A 25,803-nucleotide genomic window follows, 5' to 3' on the forward strand; every position below is an offset into this window, starting at 1 on the left:
TCTTTGAGAACCAAATAATTTTGTTTGTGCAGTATTTCTTTGTTGCTGCTTCACTGCATAGACAGTGACTTATACTTAGAGCTTGGAAATGGATGTTGCACTGACATAGATATATATAGCTTTCTTTTTATTTCTTCTATGCTTATTGCCTGCTCCAGGTGGATTAAAGAAAACCCCCGAAAGCTGCAAGCAACAAACAATAAATCAAAAATAGCATAAAAGAAGAGAAACCTCAGTACAAATTCAGAGAGAATAACACCTTTCACCTCTTCTTTCTGCCCTTTCTCAGCCCACAGTCCCACCTTAGGGAAAATATAGAAAATTCAACCCGTTCTTGATAGACTGTCCAAGCACCGATGCTGTCTTCTCCATGCCAAAGGGAGAAGTGAAGTCCTGCAGCAAAGACTCTTGGAATTTCTGGCTATATAAACAAGGTACTGTTAAAAATAACTTTTAGGTGATGGAAATGCTTGGGTATAGCACAGGAAAGAAAATAAGTCTCCAAACCAGCACTTGGAAATGTGCAGGCCTGAAATAACATCTCGTACTTCCCCTAGGAACTAAGTCAGCATATCTCCTGGAGAAAAGCCTAACCTGCTTTTCTGCAGAACACACTTCCTACTGAGTGTCTCCAGATACTCCATCCTGGCTCCAGTACCTGAGTGGTTTGCTGTTTGAACCTTCTCCACCTTAAAATTCATTCTTATAATGGTAGTTGACAAAAACCTGGTGGCAAAAGGCCATGCACCTCTTGCCAAGAGCAACTAGTAGAAGACACGCTGCTATCACAGCAACATAGAGAAGTACCTGCATCTCAATGGAAGGATGAAAGTCATTCCCTATCCAATGTATGCTATCCTATTTTATGGGCCTGTTACCACATAGAAATTCAATTTTTGTCTTTGTCCCAGGTCTGATTCCAAACCAGTTCACTACAACAATGTGACCTCAGCGAGCCCCCTGCAACACACCCAGAGCATGTCTCTGATGTACCCAGGCAAAGGCCTCAGGCACTTCATGTTAAAAGTCATGTCTGCTCAAGGCTCTTGAAGTTTTCAGCTCAAGGGAGTTCTCCTGCATATGGAACATTGTGTTTGTCTAAGGATATGCTCATTGGTAAACTACTGTGAGAACTGAAGCTGGAATTACTGAAACTGGTACAGATAAGAATGAAGCTTGGCCACTGTACTTACAAAACAACAACATGCTAATTAGGAGGAAGAATATTAACGAAATGGATTGTAACCTGAAAATACATGAAAGGGAAAAAAAAGAGACAAAGGATGAAACAGGAGCATGGGCATGCCTCCCTAAAATACTTTTTAGAACATTCAAACACCTTTTACATAAAGTTTTGGGTTTGTGATTGTACTTCACATAGCGAAAGACGTCTATAAACAGTGAGACACTGCATTCCTTGTGAAAAGGCCAGAAGCATTGGGTGGTTTGCAGACTAAGATATCTACTGATCCAATGGCTCGGATGTAGCTTTGGATAGGACAGTTTTACTCACCACATTCAACAGCATGATGATGCAAAAGTTGATGCAGACTGCAGTCCCTGTAGTTGCAACCTGAGAGTTATTCCTGATTAAAGCCCACTTAAAGGCAGCAAAAGTGCTGACAGTCACAACGCGGTAAATAACAATGCCAAAAACAGCAGCAATCACCACACAGATCTAAAGGGAGAAAGAAAACAGAGAAGAACCTGAAAACTTTCAACAGAACACGAGTTAACTTCTACCTGAATCCCTGAAAACTAAAACAATGGAAGACTTGAAAAATATATCCATTTTGATTCCAGAGAAAGATTTCAACATAAATATTCTTCTTATTGTGAACTCCTTTTTATTTTCTATCATGCAAAATATCTTTGAAATAATATTAAAATAATTTTCAGTTTTAAACATTTTCTTGAAAATGTACCTCTTCTTTAGCTTTATTGTGTGGTCAGCTGTGGCAGTTATAAATTTTCCTTACATGTAGATTACACCATGTACAAAGGCTAGTCTCAAGTTGACACCGTCTCAGCCTGATGGTGTCATATTTGGGATGGATCTTGTGCTCTGGTGGACTTCACACTCACAGGGAAAAATGTCACCATTTGTAAGCACTGTCTCAACAATCACCCTGGCACGCTACCCTTGCAAGCTGTTTCTTGCTACAGTTTTGGAACGATTCTATCTAGGGAAGGTAACAAATTCAATTGCCCCTGTAATTTCTTCTCTGATGAGACTTTGAGCAAATGTGACAGTTATAATTTGAGAGCCACACAGCTGAGCCAGGCTGCTAAATCACTTGATGTTCCATATGCAACAGTTGAGCACTAAATGACAACTGTTTTCCATTGTGACCAATTTATGTCACAGTTTAGCAAGACGCCTAAAGGACAAACAGTTGGGAATTAGCATGGGTGACTCATCTCACGGGAACTCTGACCCAGTATGGGTTAGCAGTCTTATTAGATAAGGCTAGAAGGTTTATTCAGTTGAAGACAGATGATTATTTGCGAAAGATAGGTGTAGTCCAAGGTTATGGTCAGACAACTCGACCCTATCAAAACTGAAGTATATCTAAGATAACCTAACGGGCAAATTATTTGGACAACACTGAATGCTAATCAAGCTGGCTTCACATTTTACTAGTTACAAAATTGATTGACATCATCCCAGTGAAGAAAAAAAGGAAAAGTGTGTGTGTGAATGGTTGCCTTGGGATTCCCTGCTGAGGTGAACAAGGACGACTTTGCTTTGGTACCAGAGAACTAAACTGACATTTAGTATTAGTAGTGAGAGTCAGTGCTGTGAAATTTTAAAAACTGTTCTAACTTGAGGCTTTGGTAAACATCTATCTCCTGTGCTTAAAGCTATAACTTTTCTGGAATATTTTTCAGTGTTTTCCTAACTCATTGGAAGTGCACACAATGCCAGCAATAAAAATATACCTTGAGTGAAAATGATCCTTGTCCTGTTTCAAGGACTGTTACGGGGACAATTCGTGGTGCATGCTATTCAGAGCAAGGCTACTCTCTCTGTCACTTTGAACAAGATCTATCACTAGGCTAAGAAGATTAATGACTGTGTTTGCAAAGGGTAGGGAGTGAAAACTGTCTCGCTTCAAGAGAAAAAAAATGTAGTGAAAGCATGCAAAATGTTGGAGGTATAGAACCAATGCTGAGGAGAGACTGCAGTCCTGAGCAGACGTGTCTTCAGGGGCTGTGTCAGACAGGATGTTGGCTCCTTGAGCCCAGTGATTCTTTGTCCATACACTTGACATATCAAAACATGGTTCGTCTCAATAATGCTCTTGCCTTTCCTGTCCAAGATAGCTTTGGACAATTTTGAAGCCATCGGTTTCTTACAAGACCTCTGCCCTGTTCCCTCACATCTCGTTCAAACAAATTTGCTGAGCTAGCTCACCTGCCTGACTCTCCACAGGTCTTGAAGTTGTATTTATCTATAATTTTCAAACCCCAAAGAAAAGCTCTAAAGCTCCAGTAAATTCCATGAGGGTCTGAGTTGACGCCAGCTGTGTTTTCAAGACCAGTTGTACCACTGCTGTTGTTACATGAATAACAGCAAATAGCACTTTACTTAAGTTAGAGGATGGGGACATTTGAGCAGAAATGCATGCAGCTCTCTGATGGGAGAGGTTTTACCACTGCGTTTAGTTTAGTTTTGCACTTTGGAAGGGGGAGAGATGCATCATTTTAGACAAGGAACATCAGTTTCTCCAATTCAATTGTACCAGGAATATTAATCTTCTTCTCTTATTTCCCCAATACATGGAAAAACTAGGATGCAAAGCACTCTATGCATCTTATTTAGGTTCTCTCTAGAGATTACAAAGAACAATTGCCTCTCCTGTGACCTCTCTCCCCATCATTCTGTGCTGTCTACACAGGAAAGGCAAGGAAATCATTGAGCTAATTCAGTCAGCCGAAGCTAAATGTGATAGTGTCCCTACTCTGGCACACGTGTTGCTACATACAGAGTTAGGTGTACAGCCTTGAAGGAAGGACTTGATTGTCTGTGAGACTCAGCAATAAATAAACTAGTGTAGAACTTTACAGAAACTCAGTCAATTTGCTGTGTACGGATTTCTAGCCTGCAGTAAAAATGCTAGAGCTTATTTCACTCTCAAGCATTCGTATCCAACATCCCCATACTCTCTCAGCAGAGATAATGCTATTTTGTGTTCTCTCAACTGGTAAATAAAAGTTATCAAACCATAAAAAATATTCCAGATGCAGAAACAATGAGTCTGCTGCATTTATCTGCAAATGCTTGATAAGGCTCTGGCTTCCCGGATATGGGGTTCATTCGTTCTTTCTTGGAGTACTTGGCTTCAAACTGTGGACGTATTTCCTCCTAAAGAAGACAGACAGTGTTGACATACAGCACAGCTAGGAGAGATTCTGTCAGAAACTTCAAATCATTTATCAGATCACTGGTTTTGGGAATTACATCTGTGAATTCAACAGCTGATACAGGTCCTATAAAAGCTGAGCTGGGAATCAGGAGACCTTCAGGAGAACTAGAATAAATCACTGTACCCATAAAACCATACTGGAAGTACTTAGTAAACTTTCCAATTACATTACTCCTCTAAACAATGATCTTTCATACTATATGGCTGTAAACCAACCCATTTTAAGGTTGATACCACAGGTTTACTTCCAGCCTGGTGTTCTCCTATTAATACTGGAATTCTACAACAAAGCAAAAAGAAAAAAACCCCACCACAACCTCCTTTTTCAAAGCCCAATTGCTGTTTGCTAGGTAATTGATTATCTTCCCACTATCAGCAAAAGTTTCTCAGCATTTGAAGAAGGAAGCATGCCATTTAATATTGCTTAATTCCTTCCTAACTTGGACAACATTATTAGCAGGAACAATTTTCAGCAGCAGCAATGTCAAGCCTTTCTTTGCCACAAAAACTCTTTTGTGAAATGAAACCTGGGGATTTGCTGGGGTGAGACTTGGTTACATCTGATTACAGCCTTGTCAGGAGACAGAGTTCACCCTTAGTTCAGCTAAGACCTCACAGTTTTCAGCCGCAGGAAGGCCACTCCACTGCCCTGCCATCCAGGAGGTTCACCAACAGCCACGTGTCCTGTGCCACCTCACCCAAGTCTGACATCGGGTATGTCAGAGATGACAGAAAGCACCAGGCTGAGAAGGACAGTCATACACACAAGATGATTTTTTTACAGTGCTCCGTTGTGTACTGGAAAACCTGCCCAGGGTACAGCTGGCTACAAGGGACTGTCTTTGCAACTTTTCCACCAGGCCTCTGTGCCAGGCCTTGTGTTTGTGAAAACCAAGAACCGGGTTTACCAATTTCAGTCACTTCTAACCATTCAACTGCATTTAACTGAACTTTGACTGACTGAAAGTTGTAAATACCTGGACCTTAAATGATTGCATTGAAATATGTGACTGTTAACTGCTTATACGTGTCTTCAGAATGCGAGTAAAACTGAGATATCCTAAAATCCTACACATGTTTTATAAAATTCCCCTGGGGTAATGGGAAAATTCATGTCTCATTTTCCTAATTTTCAAGGCACTTTCTCAATAAAGTTCCAAATTCAAGGAGCAACCTGGTAATATGATATTAAAAAAAGGTTGAGGCATGTATGCTCAGGCTGCAATGCCTGTGTAACTAATTATGTGCTTGAGGGAATCAGCCCCGCATTATACAAAGGAGAAGCATGTTTCTGTGGAGGCAGAGCTCTTATTCCACCTTGCTCAAGCTGTTCTTGCCATATTAGGGCTGAAGGCTGCTGAGCAGACCATAATCAAGCGAGAGAAACAATGCAAGCAGTACTCCTGTGTGCCCCGGGACATAAAAAGGGACATAGTGTTATAGCACTGAAGCAGGGCACTTGGGAATTGCACCCTGTAGATTGTGCAAAAGCTTTACCAGGTGACTTATTGAGTCATGTACAAGAAGCCCTTTCTTCTTTGCAGCTCTTTCCAAGCTAAGGTTAGATTATCTTTTACAAGCTGCACTATAGGGAAGTCCTTATCATATCCACCCATCCATGAACCTAGGTATTTCCTACAATATCCAGTCAGTTCAGATAATGGAAATGCTATTTTTACAGATACATTTCCACACAAAACAAACTCTGGCATGAACCTTCATACCTGTTTAATGACATTCATCAGCCCTGAGCACAGCTTGGGGCAGGAAGTGAACAATACTGTATCTGGCTAAGGTTAGTGTTACAAAGAAAGTGACACTGAAGAAAAAGAAAAAAGCATGCTGTAAATAGCAACAGAAATCATATTTCAGCTGGGAGTGCCAGCAGCTCTGCACAGTTGGTTCCCTGTTGCACACCAAGCCAAGACCCAGGTACTTTCCATGTCTCCCACCTTGTACCTCATTTCCAAGAAAACGAAATCCAGATAAGCAGGTTTGAAAGAGTCAGAACACATTCAAACCCATATCCCCAGGTGGGGGGACCTGGACAGCATGCTTGCCTTGGATGAAAACCTAAAGCGGTGAGGAATTCACAAGGTTGCATATCTGAACAAATTTAAGTCTCCTTCCCAACATCTTCATTGTTTCATTTCTTTGTCTTTTCACTTTGAACAGAAAAATGATGACAAAGTGCTAGGAAGCCTTATAATTTTTTTTTTCCTCCCAATCTATTGCTGGTAGGAATGAATAAATTTCCCTCTGTAGCAAAACGTTAGTTTTCAATTTGACAATGAGTATTAAAGCAAGAAAAAGGTAGACATGGCAGATAATATTAATAAAAATAATAATCTTCATTAACAAAAGCTTGTGACTTAAAACAGTAATTACAACTCTTTAATTTATTTCCTTGAAACAGCTAATAAAAGAAATCCTCTGGTTTTGTCCAGTGTTAAGTGAATGGAACACAGAAAGGAAACTTAATTCGCATTGATTTTATTAGAAATCAGTGCTTTTAGGAGTACAATTTATGGAGACAAAATTGTTACTGATAACTCACTTCATGATCAAAATCCATGGGATGTGTCTTTTTCAATCTACATAAACCAGATCTTCCTCCTTCCTTCCCACTTCTCAAAAATGGGTCATTCATTCCAATTCTTTACTCACAGGAAAAACCATACTGATTTTGGGAGTATCAAATATGGATTAATGTACACTGCCTTAGGTCAGATCTTTCTGCACTAGAAGAGCTACTCTAAATTTCTTTGTGAAATACATCCATTCCTTTCGGGAGGTTTCTGAGTCCTTCAACAGGTGAATTCTTGCAGGAGAATAAGAGACTATCCTTCATAGTCCAAGGATAGAAGACAGTGTATAGAGGATTGTCCTCTATACCTCAGATGCAGAGAAAGGATTTATAAAATATCAAAAATCTGAATCTTGATCCCTGCAGCAATGACAGCATCCCTAGAAATAAGCCTCCTTGCAAAGCCTGCAGTTTGCAGGTCATCCTGCTTGCAGCTGAAGGCAATGCCAAAGCGAAGAGTTGGACTTCCAACCACAGGACAGGGACACGACCTCAAGGCTTTTTCACCCAGGAGACACGCTTTGAAACTGTGACTGCCTCAGGGGCAAGGTCCTGCAAAGTGCCAATGGAAAAGGGCAGCGTTTGATGCTCGAGGAGCCAGTGGGCTGTCGAGCTGACCTTAATGCAAAGACATGCTTGAGTTGTGCAGTAGGTATTGGCACTGGGAGCTCTACTATCTTCCAAGAAGACACCTCTGGGAGGCGAGCAGCTCGCGCTTTTAGGATCCCACTGAATGCTGAACAACAGAGGAACTGACACCTCAAATGCCAGTGAGATACTGATGCTCTGATGACTGATCTTTTCAAAGCAGCCAGCTGAGTTCCTACTGATATCTTTAACCTCTAATTTGAGTGAGAAAGGTACCACCCATTGCACTGCTTTTGGAAAAAATTGCTACCTTCTGCTGGGGAGACTTGGAAAACTCCCCCTACAACTGTAAGAAGGTGCAATCAATAGCTCTGAATCAGCTCCCAGGGCACCTGGCCGAGGTCTTGTTGATATAGCTTGCTGGAAGAAGCCTGACGTGAGAATAAAAGACCAGCTGGCCACCAGCAGGGAGCAGGTATCCTCTGAAAATTACCAACATGTATATGCCATCCTGCAGGCCAAACCGAAGTAATCTGCCACTGCAACATAAGCACCTCATAAAAAATAATGTTGACAGACATTGTAAAATAAACACATCATGTTTCTATGAGGATAGCTTCAACTACCAGAAGCTCTTTCAGCCTTTCTCACTGGAAGAGGAAAAATCCAGCAACTCGACTTTCTTCTATTTTCTCAGCATTTATGCCAGCTAAAGACTTAGTTGCATAGGCACAGTAATGATCTCCCAAAAAAAGCTTATAAAGCAGAGAGTGAATCTTCCATGGGAACAGTTTCTTCCAGGTTCTGCAAGAGGACATGGATTTTCAGTAGTAACTGCAAGGTTATGAGTAGAGTTTGGACAAGAGGAGGAGAGGGAAACAGAATGGGTAGTGATCCTGAATGGGTTTGCACAAGACTTCTTCAAGCATTAGCACAGAAGCCTGAAATAACTTACTGCATGGAAAGAGAAAAAAAACAGAGGCAAAAGAAAGCATCATTGAAGGACAACCTTACTAGGAAATTTGCTATTTGTAATGAACTGATCACAGAAGGTTTGGGTGGATTGCATTATAATTCAGCACAATCCCAAATCCAGGTAGGTTAAATGGTGAAAGGTGCAGACATATAACATCTCAAACTATAAATATTTGCAAGACCAGGCTTCCTGGGAATACTATAAAAAGGGTTTCATAGTTTATTTGCTTGTGGATTTTGTTAGTTTAAAGGTTCCTTCTCATCCTGGGGGCACTGAGTTACAATCTTGTCTTGGAAATTGCAATTTGGTATATCCATCTTTTGCCTTAGCTGTCAGCAGCAGCAGTGGCTTTTTTGCAACTAGCCACAAAGAGACATGATCACTGCAGGTCAATGCTGACCGGTATTTGAAGCTCAGGCAGGAATATCTCAGTGTGGCCTTTCTGTGGCTTGTCAGCATTGGCAAGAGCAGGCTGCTAATCTCATGAGAATTAAATTGTTATTAGAATATTTTCTAAATATATGACAATAGTCCTGAAGTATCACCAAGAGTAGACAGTATATATGCCCAAATAATGCTGTTCCTGTTGCTATAAAGAAACCAATTTCCTGTTATGGAAGTTATTTCATTTTATCTTATCTTCTCAGACTATTTTCCTAGTAATTAAGCATTTAAAAAAAATAAATTCCTGCTAGCAAACGAGCAATTGTACCATTTCATGGCCTCATTGAACTGCATTGCCTCATAGAGACAAAAATCCTATAACTCAGAAGTTTGTTTCTCTCTGTTGACATGATTAATGAAAAAGAAATTCTTCCACAGAGACAGCAATACAGAAGTTCAACTGCACTGAGGACAGTCTCTGGAGAGGAAGAAGAGCAGATTCTGTGGATACCTGCATGTCTAAATTCCACATGAGGAGCACTTTTTCTGCCACACACACTGAATCTTGCTTTTCTTTTGCGTAATAAAAACTTCTAGCTCCACTCAGGCTCAGCTCTTAGTCCCAAAAGTGTGAGGTTTCTTTCTGGTAACCACCACAGAAAAAGGTTAAGGTTTTTGCTGTTTGGTTTCCTCCCTAGGGGGTTTTCCACTACCAACAGAGGATGAATTAAGTCCTTTGAGTAGGTTCATCTCCTTCAGTCTCTCCGCAGCACTGCATATACCAGCACTTGCACTATCAGAAGCTGCTACAAACCTCACAAGGCTTTCTCTCCATCAATAATATTAGTGATTATCTAAAAGAATAAAGTTCATTTGCCGGAAGTCATGGTTCCCATGGCTCTCAAGAATTTCCTTGGATTCAAACCCACAGTTTGTTAGCTTCCCCCAAAGCGCATTTTTTTTTCATGGAAGCTTCCTCAATGACAGCCATTGCTATGTTAAAATTAATTTAGATTTACAAAAGTGTAAAAAGAGAGGACAGTTTGGCCTGGGGAACATTTCTTCACATTCTAGAAGAAAACCTGAGGATAAAACTGCTTATTTCACAGTTCATGAAGATTTGAAGAATGAATTGAAAATAAATTAAAAAGAAAAACATGCTTACATTTGTAAAACCCCCTCCACCCCCTTTTTTTTTGTATTAAAGATTAAGGAGTACATTTTTTAATACAAACCTCTTCCTCTTCCCAGTCTATCAAGTCCCAGTCATAAGCAATTACTGCTCGCCGCCTTTTCCAAAACTCCAGAAAAACAGTTGCTGGAGCAAATGGGAAGGAAAATACAGAATTGTTTTTAAGTCAGGAAAATGTTAACTGCTACCACAGAACTGTTGAATGAAGCTCTTACATTATTTTCATTTCTTTGCAAAAATGGGTTCCTTTGAACAGCAAATCATGCTGATGATCAAAACTGCTTTCAAAAAGCATTGCTTTCTAAGGATTACTTTGCTTGCTTCAAGTATGATTGAGGCTTTAGAGATTTCATTTAGTGCTAAATGATAATGTTTAATTTCTAACCAACCAGAGGAGGACTTTTAAAGAATAAAATTGTTCCTGTGAGTCATCATTACCAGATATAGCAGATTTCTCATGAAGCTAAAGATTTCTTGGGGCTATTGCAGATAAAGCAGTAACTTTCCTTCATGGAAGATCGTTTACGATACAGAGAAGCCAGCACCCAAATGAAGCACTTTCCAGTCCATATGCAAATTTATGGAGTACTGCTGAGGAAATGGGAACTTTTGTTTTACACCTTTCTAATCCAGACCATTTCTTTTTACATTACATAAGTGTGTCTATGTAGCGTGGCATTAACATCTGACAATTAAACATTATGTGCTCTACAGCCCTTATGGACGGAGTTCAAGATAGTGGAATATCCCTGTACATGACTATGTTTCCATTTTGTGACTGAAAGAACAATCAAGGAGTTATAAAATAATATGTTCATATTCTGGAGCTTAATACCAAGCCTGCTTATAATTACTGGCTGGGTTGGGTTTGGGTTTTTTAAAAATATTTATTTTGTTAAAATTATGTAGAAGCTGCCTAAAGCTGACACAAATCAATAGAAAAGCTTCCTCTTTCACTGTGAGTTTTGGCTCTTCCCTTTATTGCTCACTGAAAAACATCAGGCTGATAACCACAGTGAACATAAACCTCTTTGTTCACGAGTTAGCACAGTACCAGCTGTAACAGTGTCACATGTGCCTGACAATATGTTCCATGTTCAGTCTTAAAAGCATTTCCTTAATGGACTACCTGCCCTACTGCAGCACATTGACAGTGAGATGGTACTGAGCACTGGCATTTGGTGAAAGTGAATTTTTAGCCAGTAAGAATTACTATATTTTAGTGTATTAGTCAATGCAGCTAAGATGTGCTTAGAAAATGAACACTGCAAGCAGATAAGAAATCTTATCTGCATGATATAAAGGCATCTTATATGTATGATATAAAGCATGTTTAAGGAGGTGGACACTTGGTTTGAAGGCATATTCACACACCACGCCACCACTTTACTGAAAGCTGGAGTTGTGCTGCACCAGGTAACCTGTTGCTTTGATCTAATCTAATAAAGTAAATCAGTTCAATCTCCTGAGCCTAATGTTTCTATGACTTTTGAGTAATAACTGCAGCACGACTGTTTGGGATCAGCAAAACCAGTAAGTCCTAAGGAGGCTCCGCTGCTGCTGAACCACCACATCGTTCATTCCTTGACTTGTCTTCTGGTGGAGCTGCTTCTCTCCTATCAGCTCATATTGAATTATTTTGTACAGGCTAAACAAGTAGCCGTGCACTTGTCAGAGACCCGGGAGAAACAAGCCTGATTGATTACTACCACTCTGTTTCCATTCCAAAAAGCAGCTGGAAGCAGGACTCGAGTGGGCGTGCGAGACCACAGGCATGAACCTCTCAGATACGTCTGCGCTGAACCATACTTCTTTTCTTTCTTGTTTTTCACACACCTGGAGCGAGGAATCTATACATAATATATTTAGTATATTTAGCACCTGTCAGAGCAAGCGTGTGCAGTTCTTGAAGCTTCTTCAGAAAGCTGTTTTCAAATCATTAAGTAGCAAATAGTGTGCAAAATCTGCACAGTGCTGCTTTAGCTTTTACTACTGTGCTACACTTTCCTCCCTCTATCCAGGTCAGTATGCACTTTTTCCTTGCTAGATATTTTTAAATGGACTATAAATAACCATCTTTGATTGATTCACTGTACTACTGAGGTCTTCTAAAAAGTACTGCATTTTGAAATCTCTTTGCTTCTTTTCTAGTCAAATAATCTCTAATAACCTGTATCACACTTCAGAATTCTTTTCTGACTTTGACAGCTCAACAGGACACTGTTGTACTTATAGTTCTCCTATTTTCCAACTGGTATGTTTAAACCAGATGCTGAGAATTCTCCAAAAATTCTGCTCAGAATTCCAAATTTCTCATTGGCTTTATGTGCTGGTTTTGGCTAGGGTAGAGTTAATTTTCTTCACAGTAGCTAGAATGGGGTCCTGCTTTGGATTTGCGTGGAAAACTGTGCTGATAATATGCAGGTGTTTTCATCACTGCTGAGCAGCGCTTACACAGAGCCAAGGCCTCTTCTGCCTCTCACACCACCCCACCAGCAAGGAGGCTGAGGGTGCACAAGGAGTTCGGAGGGGACACAGTCATGACAGTGACCCCAGCTGACCACAGGGATATTGCATACCATATGGCATCATGCTCAGCATATAGAGCTGGGGAAAGGAGAAGGGAAAGGGGGATATTCATAGGGATGACATTTGTCTTCCCAAGAAACCACTGTGCGTGCTGGAGCCCTGCTTTCCTGGGCACGGCTGAACATCTGCCTGCCCATGGGAAGTGGGGAATGAATTCCTTGGTTTGCTTCACTTACATGCAAACTGCCTTTATCTCAACTTGTAAGTTTTCTCATTTCACTCTTCTGATTCTCTGCCCCATCACATGGTGGGGAGAGAGCAAGCCAACAGCAGCACGGTGCTTCACAGTTGAATGGGGCTTAACCACAGCACCTTAACTCCCAGGTCTTTTGCTAGCTATACCCTGCTTGCCCTGCTTCAGAGCTTGACCTCAGTCCTCAACATCCACTTGTACAAACAGCTGCTTTAACATCATTTCTTCAGAGGCTTTTGAAACTCATGGTGATCTTACCAAGCAACACCTCTCACAGCAAATAGCTTAATCCTGACTTTCCCTCAGAAATCCTTTCCCCATTGTATTCCAGGACACCATTTAATGTAGCCATCCTGACTTCCAGAATATATTCTATATAGCAGGAATATTGCTTAAGAATCTTCTGAAACTGTCTCCTCGGAAAGAAGATCAATGTGAATGTTTTGTGCTAGAGGCAAGGTTTGTAAGAAAGTAATATCTTTCATTAGACTAACTGATGTATTTAGAAAAAATGTTTCATATTGGCATTTCTTATTGCTTGGAAAAATGTTAAAGTCTTCACGCCAGGCCTCTTTTCTCCTCCCAGCTTTGCCTTTCAGCAAGTATTCTAAAGCTACTTCCTTTATCAAAGGAAACATGCTTGAAGGGACAGGGACACAAGAAGAAACTGCTGAAAGGACTTGTGTCCTTTAGTCCCTGAAAGATATGCAGAGGCACAGAAGCTACTGTCAGAAAGCACAAGCAGCCAGACGCTTCTGCTGGACAGTTACAGAACTTTGCTGCTGAGTTTCTGGAAACAGCTAGACAACTGCACTAGTTTTGCCCATTTCTTCAACTGGAAAAGCAAAAGTTACTATTCCATCATGCTGGAAGTTGACTGATTATCAAATTTACCTAGAGTTTTTTCTGCTCTTTAAATATCAACCTTTATTTAGAACGAACATCTTTCGTTTTCTGTCTTTGGTAGGAATCCAACTCAGACAGCAAAACGAGAGCTTTTCCTAGAAATGGGATCTACCTTTTCATCAAGCTCAACGTATCTCAAAGCATACACAAAGGGCAAAGTGTAGGTGTTTCCTTCTAGCACAGAAACACAAAAAATGCTATTGCTTCCTTCTCTTTGAAAACTTTGAACATCTGGAAAATACCATCAAGACTAGGAATTCTCAAAAGGAAAAATAATCTTTTTCAGCTTCTGAGATTACTACATCTCAGTAAGCATCAACAGTCTGTTCAAAGATAAAAAAAAAAATTAGCATTTATAGGGACTCAGGGTTTCCTATAAAACACGTGGATTTATAGCTTCAATTGTTTTGAAATGGTTTTTCCTTTCAGCAGAAGCTCCAATACAGAAAAGCATATACAAACTACCAGTGAATTCCTTCAGTGTACCAAGGGGAGACTATCTTTTGTCCTATGTTACATCAGTTTAAAATGGAAGTGGCTTTAATTCTTCAGTCTTTTGTGTATGCTTTAGTAAGTATCATATTTTTCCCCTGTTATATCAATTACTTTTACTTCTGATATAGAACTTTGTTTAAACCAGACAGAAATTCACTAAGTGAGGTTGTGGGTCAGTATATGTTTTGAAGAAAAGTGTGTTTCTATTCCAATATCTTTTGGTGTGCTTGGCAATTCAAAACTTATTTTGATGGGACCCACTTATCCCACAATGGGGCATGATAAAAGATAGGTCCCTGTGTTTCAGAGTCCTACATCTGGGTTTGTTGCTGCTTCAGAAATCCAGCAGTCCATAGTGATATTCATCATAATCATTCTTCTCCTTAGCCTGGCCCCAGTAATTTGTTCATCATTCAGAGACACATTTTATTTCTATTTTAGAAGTGAGTAACCCACTTTTTCCATCAATTAAAGATGTCTTTAGACTACAAGGAGGAAAACACCATACAGATTACCTCTTCATGGAAAGCCCAAACTGCCCACTCCTGATTTGGAAAACATCAAGTAATTGGATAAGGTTTTTTCCCCAAGATGGGAGTTCACTAATGGATCTAGAGGTGCTAAGGAAGGTACTTTAGATAATCAGACAGTGGCTACAGTCAGGCTAAAGAGGTAACACAATTCTAGCTGCCTTTGTTTTTTTTTTGCTTTTGCTTTTTTAAAAGCACTGCCATCATAATTTTATGTGCTAGTGTCTGTCAAACTGGATCATCTAGAAGGCTGAACTTTTCACAGCCAATTTGTCATACACTTGCCAGTTGTTTCATGCTGACAGAAAAAACATTTCCACAATCAAACTGCTATCATTGTTTCTTCTCCTCCCTTATGATTTACTGAGATGATGGTAATGCCTGCAGCTGCCAATAGGCCTACTGCAGACTGAAAATCCATTTAAGATATGCAGTAAACCAACTCATAAATACAGTACCACAAAATCCTTGGGAAGTGTGGCTTTCATTGTTCTACCCTCCTTCAGTCCTACCTGTATGGAAATATCTCCACAGTCTCACTGTTATCTTACCAAAGTCACATATAATTGACTTTGCCCCATTCCCCAAACCATTACCCTACGTTCACAACCTCCTTCCTGTTGCTGCCCTTACATCCCTCTTGGTGGCAAGCTCCTGAGCACAGTGCAAGCTAACAAAAGTGGAGGGGAAAACTCTCACCCCAGCTGCTGCCCTTCCCCACCAGGCAAATCATCCAGAGAGCAGCATTTATTATATTTTTTTCTTATCTCTCTGTGGGCTTATGTGCTAAAGATGCATGGATGGGCATTTCCCAAAACTGAGTGAAAAAACCCTAAAAATGTCTGTAAGGAGTAAAACTTTATGGTGATTCTTAGCTCTGGTGTAGCTCTATACAATAAAATTGAAATACCAAGGAGAAGCATAAAATCTGTATGGTCTGTGGATTTTTATGTCAATATTACACAAAATGGCATGAATAGGCTTGTTTTGGAGGAAGGAATTGAATTAGACTGATAGGCTAATCTATGTTGTCCTGATGGCTCTGATGTTGCCTCCTGCATATATCTTGTGGCTCAGTAAAGAGATTTGCAGTTTAAAATGGACATTATAGGAACTGGACACCTTTCCAAAGGAGTTGGAGTTGTGTGGGTAAGCACAGGAGAACAATGGCTAAATCAGGATCACTCAAGCACCCAGATCTGTGAGGTGGATACCATTTCTGAGGCACCTCATTGAGCCATTTTCTAAAGGTGTCAACGTTCTCTCAGAATGGCATGGTAGCAGCTAAGAGCCAGGACATGCTCAGAGTGTGTTTGAAAGACTTTTTGTGCTGCCAGAAGTAATTGTTTCCTCTTTCCTTCAATCCTGCCTATGAGACCACAGAAGGGAAAATAGTTGAGCCAGAAATAGAACTGTCCTATGGGCAAAATTCAGCCTCCATGGCAACTGTTAGACCATTCTCAAGTCAATTTGTCATTCAACTAAATCTTCCACTTATTCCATCAGCGTTTTGCTTTAATTACAACCAGCTAACATGCATTTAAGCTTCACTGCCTTTCTGAAAGGTGGGAAAAACAATACATTAATTCATTTTAGTACATACACTAAACTGAGCTGCCCTAAGCTAAGAGAAGCCCTGAACAGTAGCAGAGAAAAGATCTCAATGTCAACATACTGAAAAACAATTACATGCCCCCAAATATATAAGTATCTACATAAACACTACATGCTGTATTCATGTTTTTATTTTAATTAAAATTATTGTCAATAAAAACCTGATTTTAACCACTTTCATCTTCCTTTTTCTGACACACAAAAGAATAAAGCCCATATATTTTTTTTCAGTGGCTGAAAAAAAGTGCTGGAAATTAAAGGCCTACATTGCATCACAATCTTAAAGAAAAAAGATTACTTAATATCAAACCAAAAACTTACCCCAGACTGCCATGAAAACAGCAAAAAAGACAGTTGCTCCATTGTCAAATAGGTGAGTTACCTGAGAGATATGTTAATAATGTGATCAATTTGTGATGACAAGGCTTTATTGTCTTTTTTTTCACCTAATAAAATTAATATGATGAGAACAACATCCTGCCCTGGCAATCTTGAGGATCGTTCTCTTGACATGTGAAATGTACCTGTGCATTGACAGGACTGTTTATCAGCCTGGTGTGGGACCGCCCTCAGTGTGAGCATCATTTCAGACCCAAAGCATTCATTTTATGGAGCCACGTACAAAGGACGGATCGTAAGACAAAGGTTGATGCCAAGGACACCGTAGCACATGCATCTAGGACACGACCTCTGGGACTGCTGAATCTCAAAGTGCAAATTGCATTCGAGTGTTTTACAACCCAAACTATGTCTTGGGAGAAGACAATGAACGTTAATATTGGCTGAATTTGGTCTGTCCTTTCAAGATTTTATCTACCCAACCTCACTAAAGACAAATGCAAAACGCAAATTGAATGCTTTTACCAGGAAAGCATTTCTATTTGCTTAGTTAAAAACGTACCTTGGCATAAACACAGCTGTCTGACAGCCTCATGAAGGGACAGTATTTATCACATATAGGACACATTATGATATCTGTAGCTTGGCAGACTTCTTTACTGGAAAAATAGAAAAGATTAAAATTAGTATTTTGATGTGCAACAAACTGTCTTAAAGCAGATTGATAAATTTCAATAATATTCAGTTACTTATTGAACAATACCCATTCTATAACTGTTGTCAAAATGTTCATAACATAACTGATATTTGTTGACTGTCTAAGACTTCAGAGTTTACAGTTAAAACTGCAGAAGACAGTTCTTCAAGGCCAGCCCAGCAGTGTTGCATTACCATTTCCAGGTTCTCCTTGAGCCAGAAGTGACCTTTGACAGGAGAAAGGTGAGGATGATTGCAGATAAAGTTAAGTTTGACTTATTCTTTTGACTTGTCTTAAGCACACAAGAACTCAGCAGAAGAAGGTCCAGGGGGCTCTTCATCTGAAGAAAGCCTCCCTGTGGTGGATCTTTGGGAAAGGCCTTGAAGGGAGTGAAAATTCCCTACTCTTCTGCTGGCCGGTGGCAAGAGTAATGAAGGAGCTCTACTTTTTCCCTACTTCATGCTAAGTTCCCAGCATCATCAGCAACTGGAGCTGGGCAAGAAACATTGCTTCCCATCCATGTTGAGGAACACAAAACAATGAAAGCTCAGTATCAGGTACCTTGTGAGAACCAAGAACAGTCTCTTCCTGAGTATTCATTCAACAGTTCAAAATGAATTAACAATCCATATGAAGAACTCTTGATTTTTCTACAATAACCCACACAAGTACTTTCCTTTAAAAAAGTGCCCACGTTACCTGACTTGGCAGTGGTTCAAAGTGGTGACTCCATACAAAAAGACGAACAATCCGATGAAGGCAGCTGGGAAGAGCATCCCCGTGTACCAGCCCAACCAGGCAAAGTACAGCCCGATCTTCTCCCCAAAGTACCGTCTGTTTTAAAACACAACACAGTGAAGTTACCTGCTTACTAGAATAAATCTGCTTAATCTTGCTTGTTAATAGAAAAGAAATATTTCTATCCTATATGAAGAGTAGATTGGAGAACAGTCTGAATTTTCTGAAGAAAAACCCTGCGATAAGGCTTCTGAATCCCCACCAAGTGATCTGCCTCATAACTGAACTTAAAAAATAAATTTCAAAATTTGCTAACCACAGTTTACAGTGAGATGAGTGGAGGCCTCAGAAAGGAAAAAATGAGTTAATTGAAAAAACCTAGTTCTTCGTGTTTGGGAAAATTGATGTCTTGCTTTGCCTTTTGGCTGTGTAGCTGTACTTCCCAAATTATTGCATTGAAATCAGGTTCAACAAGAAATTTTATGTAACAGCAAAAATTATTTCTAAGAAATTAATTAACCAGTGGTTTTTCTTCAATCTACTTTATTTTCATTTGATTATTTCTTTTTCTAGCTCAGTTCCTGGAAAACTAACCTCATGATTCTACCACAGGTGGGAAGTGAAATGCAAGTGAGGTCCAAGAACTATCTTTGAGTAACATCTTGCACTGATTTGAGGAAAGGAGTCTGAATGAAACCCAATTTATTAGCTATATTGCTTAAAAACTAGCAGTAAAGTGGCCAGGAAGATCCTGTTTGCTACATATTCATTAACATTTTTCCTCCTTCTTAACACAACCAAACCTTTATTTATGTGTTAAAGAATACATCAAGCATGCAAATAGCCCTGCTGAACTCATAAGCATAGGAGCAGGCTTGTGCATTGTCCTGTGTTCGATGGTCTTGTGCACAGTAGGCTGATGATCAGATTAGGATGTTTTACAAATCAATATGCAATGATCATGATTACAGTGATTTTAGGACATTATTTACAAGATCAGTTTTAAAGAATGAGGCAAGATTATATTCCTGCACTTCAGAGACTTTGCAGACAACTTAAACTTGCATATCAACTGAATTTGAGAATAGATGCTGATGAAAACCCACTTTTACACTAATGATGCAACTTCTGGTCTGTCCAGAGTCAAAGAATGCAGTGAGTCAGCACTGCTGGCTCCTTTATACGACCAGAAAACATCCTCGGTCAAACTTTCACGGTGAGAAGAAAAGACTCATGATGGGCTCCAGGGCTGGAGACAGTGGAGAAGAGAAATAAACACTTGGTCTGGAATGGACAAAATTATCCATTTTTAAATGGATGTAAAAAAATTCCAGCAAGAGCAGTATCTGTCTGGGCTGAGCTCACGCTTTGCTGAATGATCCTGTCCTACACTGATGATTATCATTTGAGTTTACCAGCTCTGTATGAGAAGCCAAATACTGTCACACTGTTTTTATTCTTCTGTCATTCAACAGTGACTCAAATTTATAGGCTAAAGAGGTGGTAAGATAACGATAGCACACTCAGCTCTGACAAGGGCAACAGGTCTGGTTGTAAAATGACACACTGGATACTGCTTTTTGAGCCTTGACTTAACAAGTGTTAGTGAGCCCTTTGGCCTAATTATTTTCCTGATACCTAGGATATCAAGCTGTGCCTGCTCCACTGAAAAGGCAAGCTCACATTTTGAGCTTACTTTGACTGAATTTTTATGACCTATTTTTCTCCATGTACATAGTTCAAAGTAGTGAAGAAAATCTAACATTCATCAAGATTTTTTTTTATTTCATTCCCTACATTCAAGGATGGATCCTTCCTTGTTCCATGCCCCTAGCTGACAAACATTCACAACAAACTTCATCTCCTATCCTGTTGAGCCTTTCCATGTAATGATGCAAATCACAATACTCTTTTTTTTGATGTAGAGACCAAACAGCTTCATCCTAGATGAAGACCTAAGTAAGGTTCAGTGTGTGTACATAAAGAAAAATGGACATGATGGGGAGCAACCCAAATATTTGCAATGTAATGAAAAGGCACCTGAGGCTATATAAAATAAGGGCACGTTGTTGACATTACTTTGATACATATTGGTTTAAATATGGAGAAACAGCCTTAATCTATTGTCCCTTTGCTTCACAGTTGGTATTCCACATGCTGTGCTACTGTAATTTGCATCAGGATCAAGTTAATTTTTCATTTCTTCTGGCCCTTGGCTAGCATATTTTTTTCTGTCTCTGCTCAGATAGCACTTTGTTGAGTGCTATAGAAACAAACTATGGCATTAACAAGGTCTTTGGAGACCGACCTTCCTAGGTGTCATATTCAGAGCAGTTCCATGTTTATTCTGATCCATAATTAGGGTAGCCTGCACCATCATGACCCTCAGGATATAAAGATGGTTTAGAGACACTTTTTCCTATCCTTCCTTTCAATTTGCACCAAATATGAATAAAAACCTCTTTGTTTCTTCACTTTCAGTATATACAACGCAGAAATTTCACATAGTTCTCCACAGTGATGGCAGTTCTCTGACTCAGCATTTTATCCTGAACTTGGTAATGTACATGAAGAATTCCAGGGATATTTTTTCCCTAGGGTGCATCACTGAATTACTTGTACCTAAATTTCACCCGTTATCCCTCTGCTTATTGAATGCCTCTCTGAAATTTCCAGCATTGATAACATTTACACTTTTCTTAACTTTGCTAACTTATCACCATCCATTTTTTCAGATTGTTAAAAAGAATAGAAAAAAAAAAAAGTTCTGTCTTAAAATGTTCTGTCTTTGATGGCTCTCCCACAGAAAATTTCCTCCACAGCTAACCTAAAATGCAGAGCCATAAAAACGCCCAAGCCCCAAAAAATATAACCCATCTCTTCTACCCTCATATATACTGTGCCATTAGAATAATACTAAAAAAATTATTTCAGCTACTCCATTTTATGCTGACATGTGCACTAGCTCTCCAATATCACCTACCTAACTGGTGAACTATCTCTCCCCTCAATCCATTGCAATGGTAGAACTGTCACTGACTTAACTGGGCCAAGATTTGAGTCTCAGTAGTTACATCCAAGGCACATTTTTGAAAAGTATTAAGATACAAAGTCAGATTTCAGATCTATAACACGTGATATTGGATTCTTTGGTGTTTAACAACCTTCATTATATAATCTTTTGCTTCCAGGATGCCTGAAAGGAAGTCATGGAGCTAGAATACAGATGGGTTTGGACTCAAGCCAAGAACCTGTGTGTTTTCATTAATCCTCTTGCAGGTCAGAACAATATCCTATACAGAACCTTTTACATCACAGAAACTAGTTGTGAGGGAGCTAGAGCTTCCCAGCAGGTGTTTTGCACACGTGAAGCTCTCATGTTACGTCAGGGAGTTGCCAGCTTGCAATCGAATCGTTTAATGTAAACATGGAGTAAAATACTAGTACTCAGGCATTACTTTTGCTTTCAGACTCATTTACATAGCTTTCAATCACTTCATAAATATAGTTTTATCCCCCCCTTTTTGTCCTGTAAAAAACACACAGCTGCAGGAGCAATCTGTGCCCAACCTAGAGGGAAGCAGCTATGTACAGAAGTGTGAAGGAGGTGATCCAAAGGCCCCGGGAATCACAGCAACTGTTTCCATTGATATATGTTGTCCCAGAGCATAAAGTCCTGCCTCTTTCCAATTGCTATCAATTCTAAAGATCTTAAATTATTCTTGTAAAGTAACTATGGATACTGAATTCTGACAGAAGCTGAATTAAAATCATGGTACCACATCTGTTGGTTAATAAGAGCGCCTTTGCAATTGTGCCGAGCCTGCAACTTCACACTGCCACACGTTTCCAAGCACAGTGACAGCAGAATCATGCGACTCCCCTCAAATGACTTTTGCTCATTTATTTCTAGTGACTAGTATCTCCACAACAGCCAGATGATGAGATTAAATGAAATCAAGGAGGCACTAAATTGACACCACCAGAGATGTTAGGCCTCATTTTAACAGCTAAGGAAAAAATTAAACAGCTCTAAAGTATAAGCTTACCAGCATGGTGACTTGGCTTCAAGGTGGAAATACCATATCTATTAGTGAGATAATTCTATTATCTACATCTAATTTATTCCTTAGCCTTTCTAAAGCATATAGTAAAGGGGAATGTCAGATAGCAGCATTAAGTTCTGGCCAGATGTCTGTGGAAGATCTGAGATCCACCCACTCCTTTTGGACAGCTGGCAACACTATTCCCTCCCAGCACACTCCACGTAGCTGTTGGTATGGGTGGAAAAAACAAAAAGTTGCTCCTGCTGCAGAACTGGTACTAAAAAAAGCTTCTCTTTAAAGTATGGATGCTGAGACACTTCCGAGTGAAATGAACAACAGGTCTTGTTGGTGTTGTCAGCTCCTCAAGGAAAAATCTCCAGCTCACTAGACACGCGAGCTGCTAGGAGTGACAGTAGACGGGAAAGATTTGGCAGGAGCTATGGAAACATGAGAGATCTAGTATCTATGAAGTGAGAAGTAAAAGGCATTCCTCCCCTTTTTCTGTCTTCAGTGGTGCCATTGCAGCCACAGGTCTGCTTCAGGTGGCAAATTGGCAGGCTGGGCTGGGGCTGCAGCTTTGAACCCTGCTGACCTCAATGGCTACTGATGCTCACATCACCGCGAATGCTCAGGGAGCCTCACAGTACCCCCCTGCACCCCTCTTTCTTGAACAAATACCTGCTCTGAACGACCACAGGACACCCGTGACCTCAGCTAGAGGGTCTGCTACTTTGTCACTTTTTTCTTTTGTAAAATACCTGTGGAAAATCTGTGGATGTCACTGTCTGATGAAAGGCTAAAGCATCTTAAACACCAAACCCAGGCTACCAAGATCTGGCACAACCATGTGTCTAACCTTGCTCATTCTATTACCATTTATTCTTATATTTAAAAAAACCCCTTCCAGATGCCTGATTCTTTATGATCATAAGCCAAATCAATCCAATCCCCAGATACTGGCTCAGCAGCACTTTCACAAACAAGAAAAGTTGATTAGGAACATCAGCCTTGACCATCATAGACTAATGAATAAAAAATACTATGGACAGAAGTTGTTAATGTTATGACATTAATATTTTGACTACTGGGAAATTAAAAATAAAAAACTTCAGTATAGCTGTTGGCTGCTCTGTAATTTCCACAGCCTACTTTGGCCAAAAAAAAAAAAAAATCAATCTTTCTGTCCAGGCCAGTGTATTAAAAAAGAAATAAGAAGCTTTCAGGATTAAATTATGAGGTTCAAATACACTAATTTGTTTTCTAAAGCATTTTAAAAATTACATGACTCAGTAAAAAAATTTTATTGTATTTCTCTGTGAATTTTTTCTCCATGGAAAAGGAACACCTCCTGTTTTATGAAATGGATAGGTTTTTTAGGGCCTTAATCAATAACACTGTCTCCAGGGCCACCCTCTGCCAATCTTTCATCTGGAAACAATTTTGAGAATCAATAAAAACAAAGGTTTCTATCAGTTACAGGATTTACAATAGGGGAAATTAATATGCTGAACCAATTACATGCTCTCTATGACCTGCCCCAATGGCCAATATATCAATATCTTCAGTGATCACAGTACACTGCAAGACTTTATTAGTAGGCCCTTGTAACTTCATATTCCTCTCCACAAACAGAAAAATGCCCAGTAATAGTTCTGCCAACATGGTCATAAAGGCTCTGGCTTTCTACAGATGCATTAAAAATATGTAATCCTCTATTAGCACATGCAAGCCTATTTTAAAACATTTTAAAGTGCTATAGAAATTTGGAGTTATGTCTCAGATTTCTCAGTGTTGCTTCTTTGCAGGTTACTCCCAACATGAATACAAATCTGGATTGTGGCGATGTGGCTGGGCTGAGTTTAAGGGAGGTGGAGTAGGAGAGACTTGTACCCACCTACCACTAGTGCTGCTGAGCACAGCAGCACACTCAGTGACTTATAAGCATCATTAAACTACAAGCAGGGCTCTTTCTCTGGTTGCTTTTGGAAACAAGAAGATCTAGTTGATGAGAGGATGTTTTTCACCAAAGCAATGCTCTGAAGAGAATGCCACCTGCAGTGGATAGACATGCAACCAAGCCTACCCAGCCTTCACAGATTTCTCCCTTTTTTTCCTCTCTTAAATATCCTGCAAAACCTTTATTAGAAGTCGTGGTGTCAGGAAACCTCCTTCACCTTCAGCTCCTCTATAAATACTTCTTTGAATGTGGCAGCACCACGAGTGAAATAGATTCCCATGACCCAAGTATCAGGTTTTAAAAAAAAATGAATTAACTGAGCTTTTCATAGCTTTGTGAGAACAGAGATAACCTATCATCACACCTATCCTGTGACATATTAAAAGCAGGAAAGTCATACCTCACAAGGTCCAGCGGTTGGTATTTATACCACACTCCCCAGGAAGCCCAGCACTCATAGAGCAGGTGTCTGTGGTTTTCTGCCCCGTGTGTTCTTATTGAATTCTTACTTCTGTAACTTCCCTAAAATACAAATCTGGACGTTAATGAACAACAGCAGCAGAAGAAGGAATACCTAAGAAATCTATCTTACTAGTGGTATGGATAACACTATTTATGCAAATGCCATATCTGGGTATGAAAAGCTAAAAATGACATTAAAAAGACACTTTCTTCTGACTTCAATAGGATTTGAGACTACTCTTAAGAAATTTATGATAGATGCTGTTCAAGACAAAGGCTATAAAATGGAGAAAGTAAAAAAGAAAACCACAGCATGATTTTTCCCCCCTCTGAAAACTTATCAAACCCAAATACTTTATACAGAACAGACCCAGAACAGATTTCCTTACTCATCTCTTCTTGCAAGAAAGTAAGCATTTTTTTTCCAGGAAAAAAGCGTTACTAAATAGGAGGGATGTGAGAGGCAGACACAAAATGCAAGAGAGAGTAAGTAACATTAATAAGATTGAGAATAAATGATTATACAATTAAGAATTAATTTTGTGGGACATGTCTTTTCCAAAAGAAAAAAAAAAAAAAAGAGAAAAATACCTCATGAAGAGGAAATGCAGCTTCATAGGAGCCATTACTGAGCAATCGATTCAGACCTAAGAATCAAAAGTATCCAATTATTTACCAATAGGATCAGAAAAACTGCTGGGTAAAAAGCAAAACACATTTCCATAAGCTGGCTACATGAAGTTTGAAAGCCCCTTGGCAGCAAAAGATACATGTAGAAAAACTGATCTTTCATAGGTTTTGGTGAACTAAAATATAATGTGAGCAAAGACTTGTTCAATTATTAACCATAATCTATCATTTATTATGTCAGAGGTTTAAAGATTCATTTGCCAAATCCATCTTTAGCATAACTTCAGTGAAAACAGAGACCTCACACCGTTATTGAAGTCTGACCCCATAAATTATGGTCTAGGGAAACTACTTAGATAAAAGGCAATATATCTTGGGAGCTAGAAATTTCAGGGAAGATCTTTACATTTTTGAACTGCAGGCCAGTAAGGCAACTGCAACTCTTAATAT

At 39.5% G+C, this 25,803-nt stretch overlaps 1 protein-coding gene across 1 annotated transcript in view; it reads right to left on the minus strand.

Annotated features, from left to right (window-relative positions):
• The window catches only part of ANO4 (anoctamin 4), a gene marked incomplete at both ends in the record, with an annotated part of 126,314 nt that overhangs the window by 23,156 nt on the left and 77,355 nt on the right, over positions 1-25,803 (minus strand). Inside the window, 8 exons of the mRNA XM_084265453.1 lie at positions 1,514-1,678; positions 4,229-4,369; positions 10,201-10,283; positions 16,806-16,866; positions 17,386-17,482; positions 18,220-18,354; positions 24,662-24,783; positions 25,315-25,370. Of these exons, the coding sequence (XP_084121579.1) occupies positions 1,514-1,678; positions 4,229-4,369; positions 10,201-10,283; positions 16,806-16,866; positions 17,386-17,482; positions 18,220-18,354; positions 24,662-24,783; positions 25,315-25,370 (860 nt within the window). The remainder of the gene's footprint in view (positions 1-1,513; positions 1,679-4,228; positions 4,370-10,200; positions 10,284-16,805; positions 16,867-17,385; positions 17,483-18,219; positions 18,355-24,661; positions 24,784-25,314; positions 25,371-25,803) is intronic.

The sequence above is a fragment of the Gallinula chloropus genome, assembly GCF_964237585.1.
Source record: "Gallinula chloropus genome assembly, chromosome: 1".
Taxonomy (NCBI): Eukaryota; Metazoa; Chordata; class Aves; order Gruiformes; family Rallidae; genus Gallinula; species Gallinula chloropus.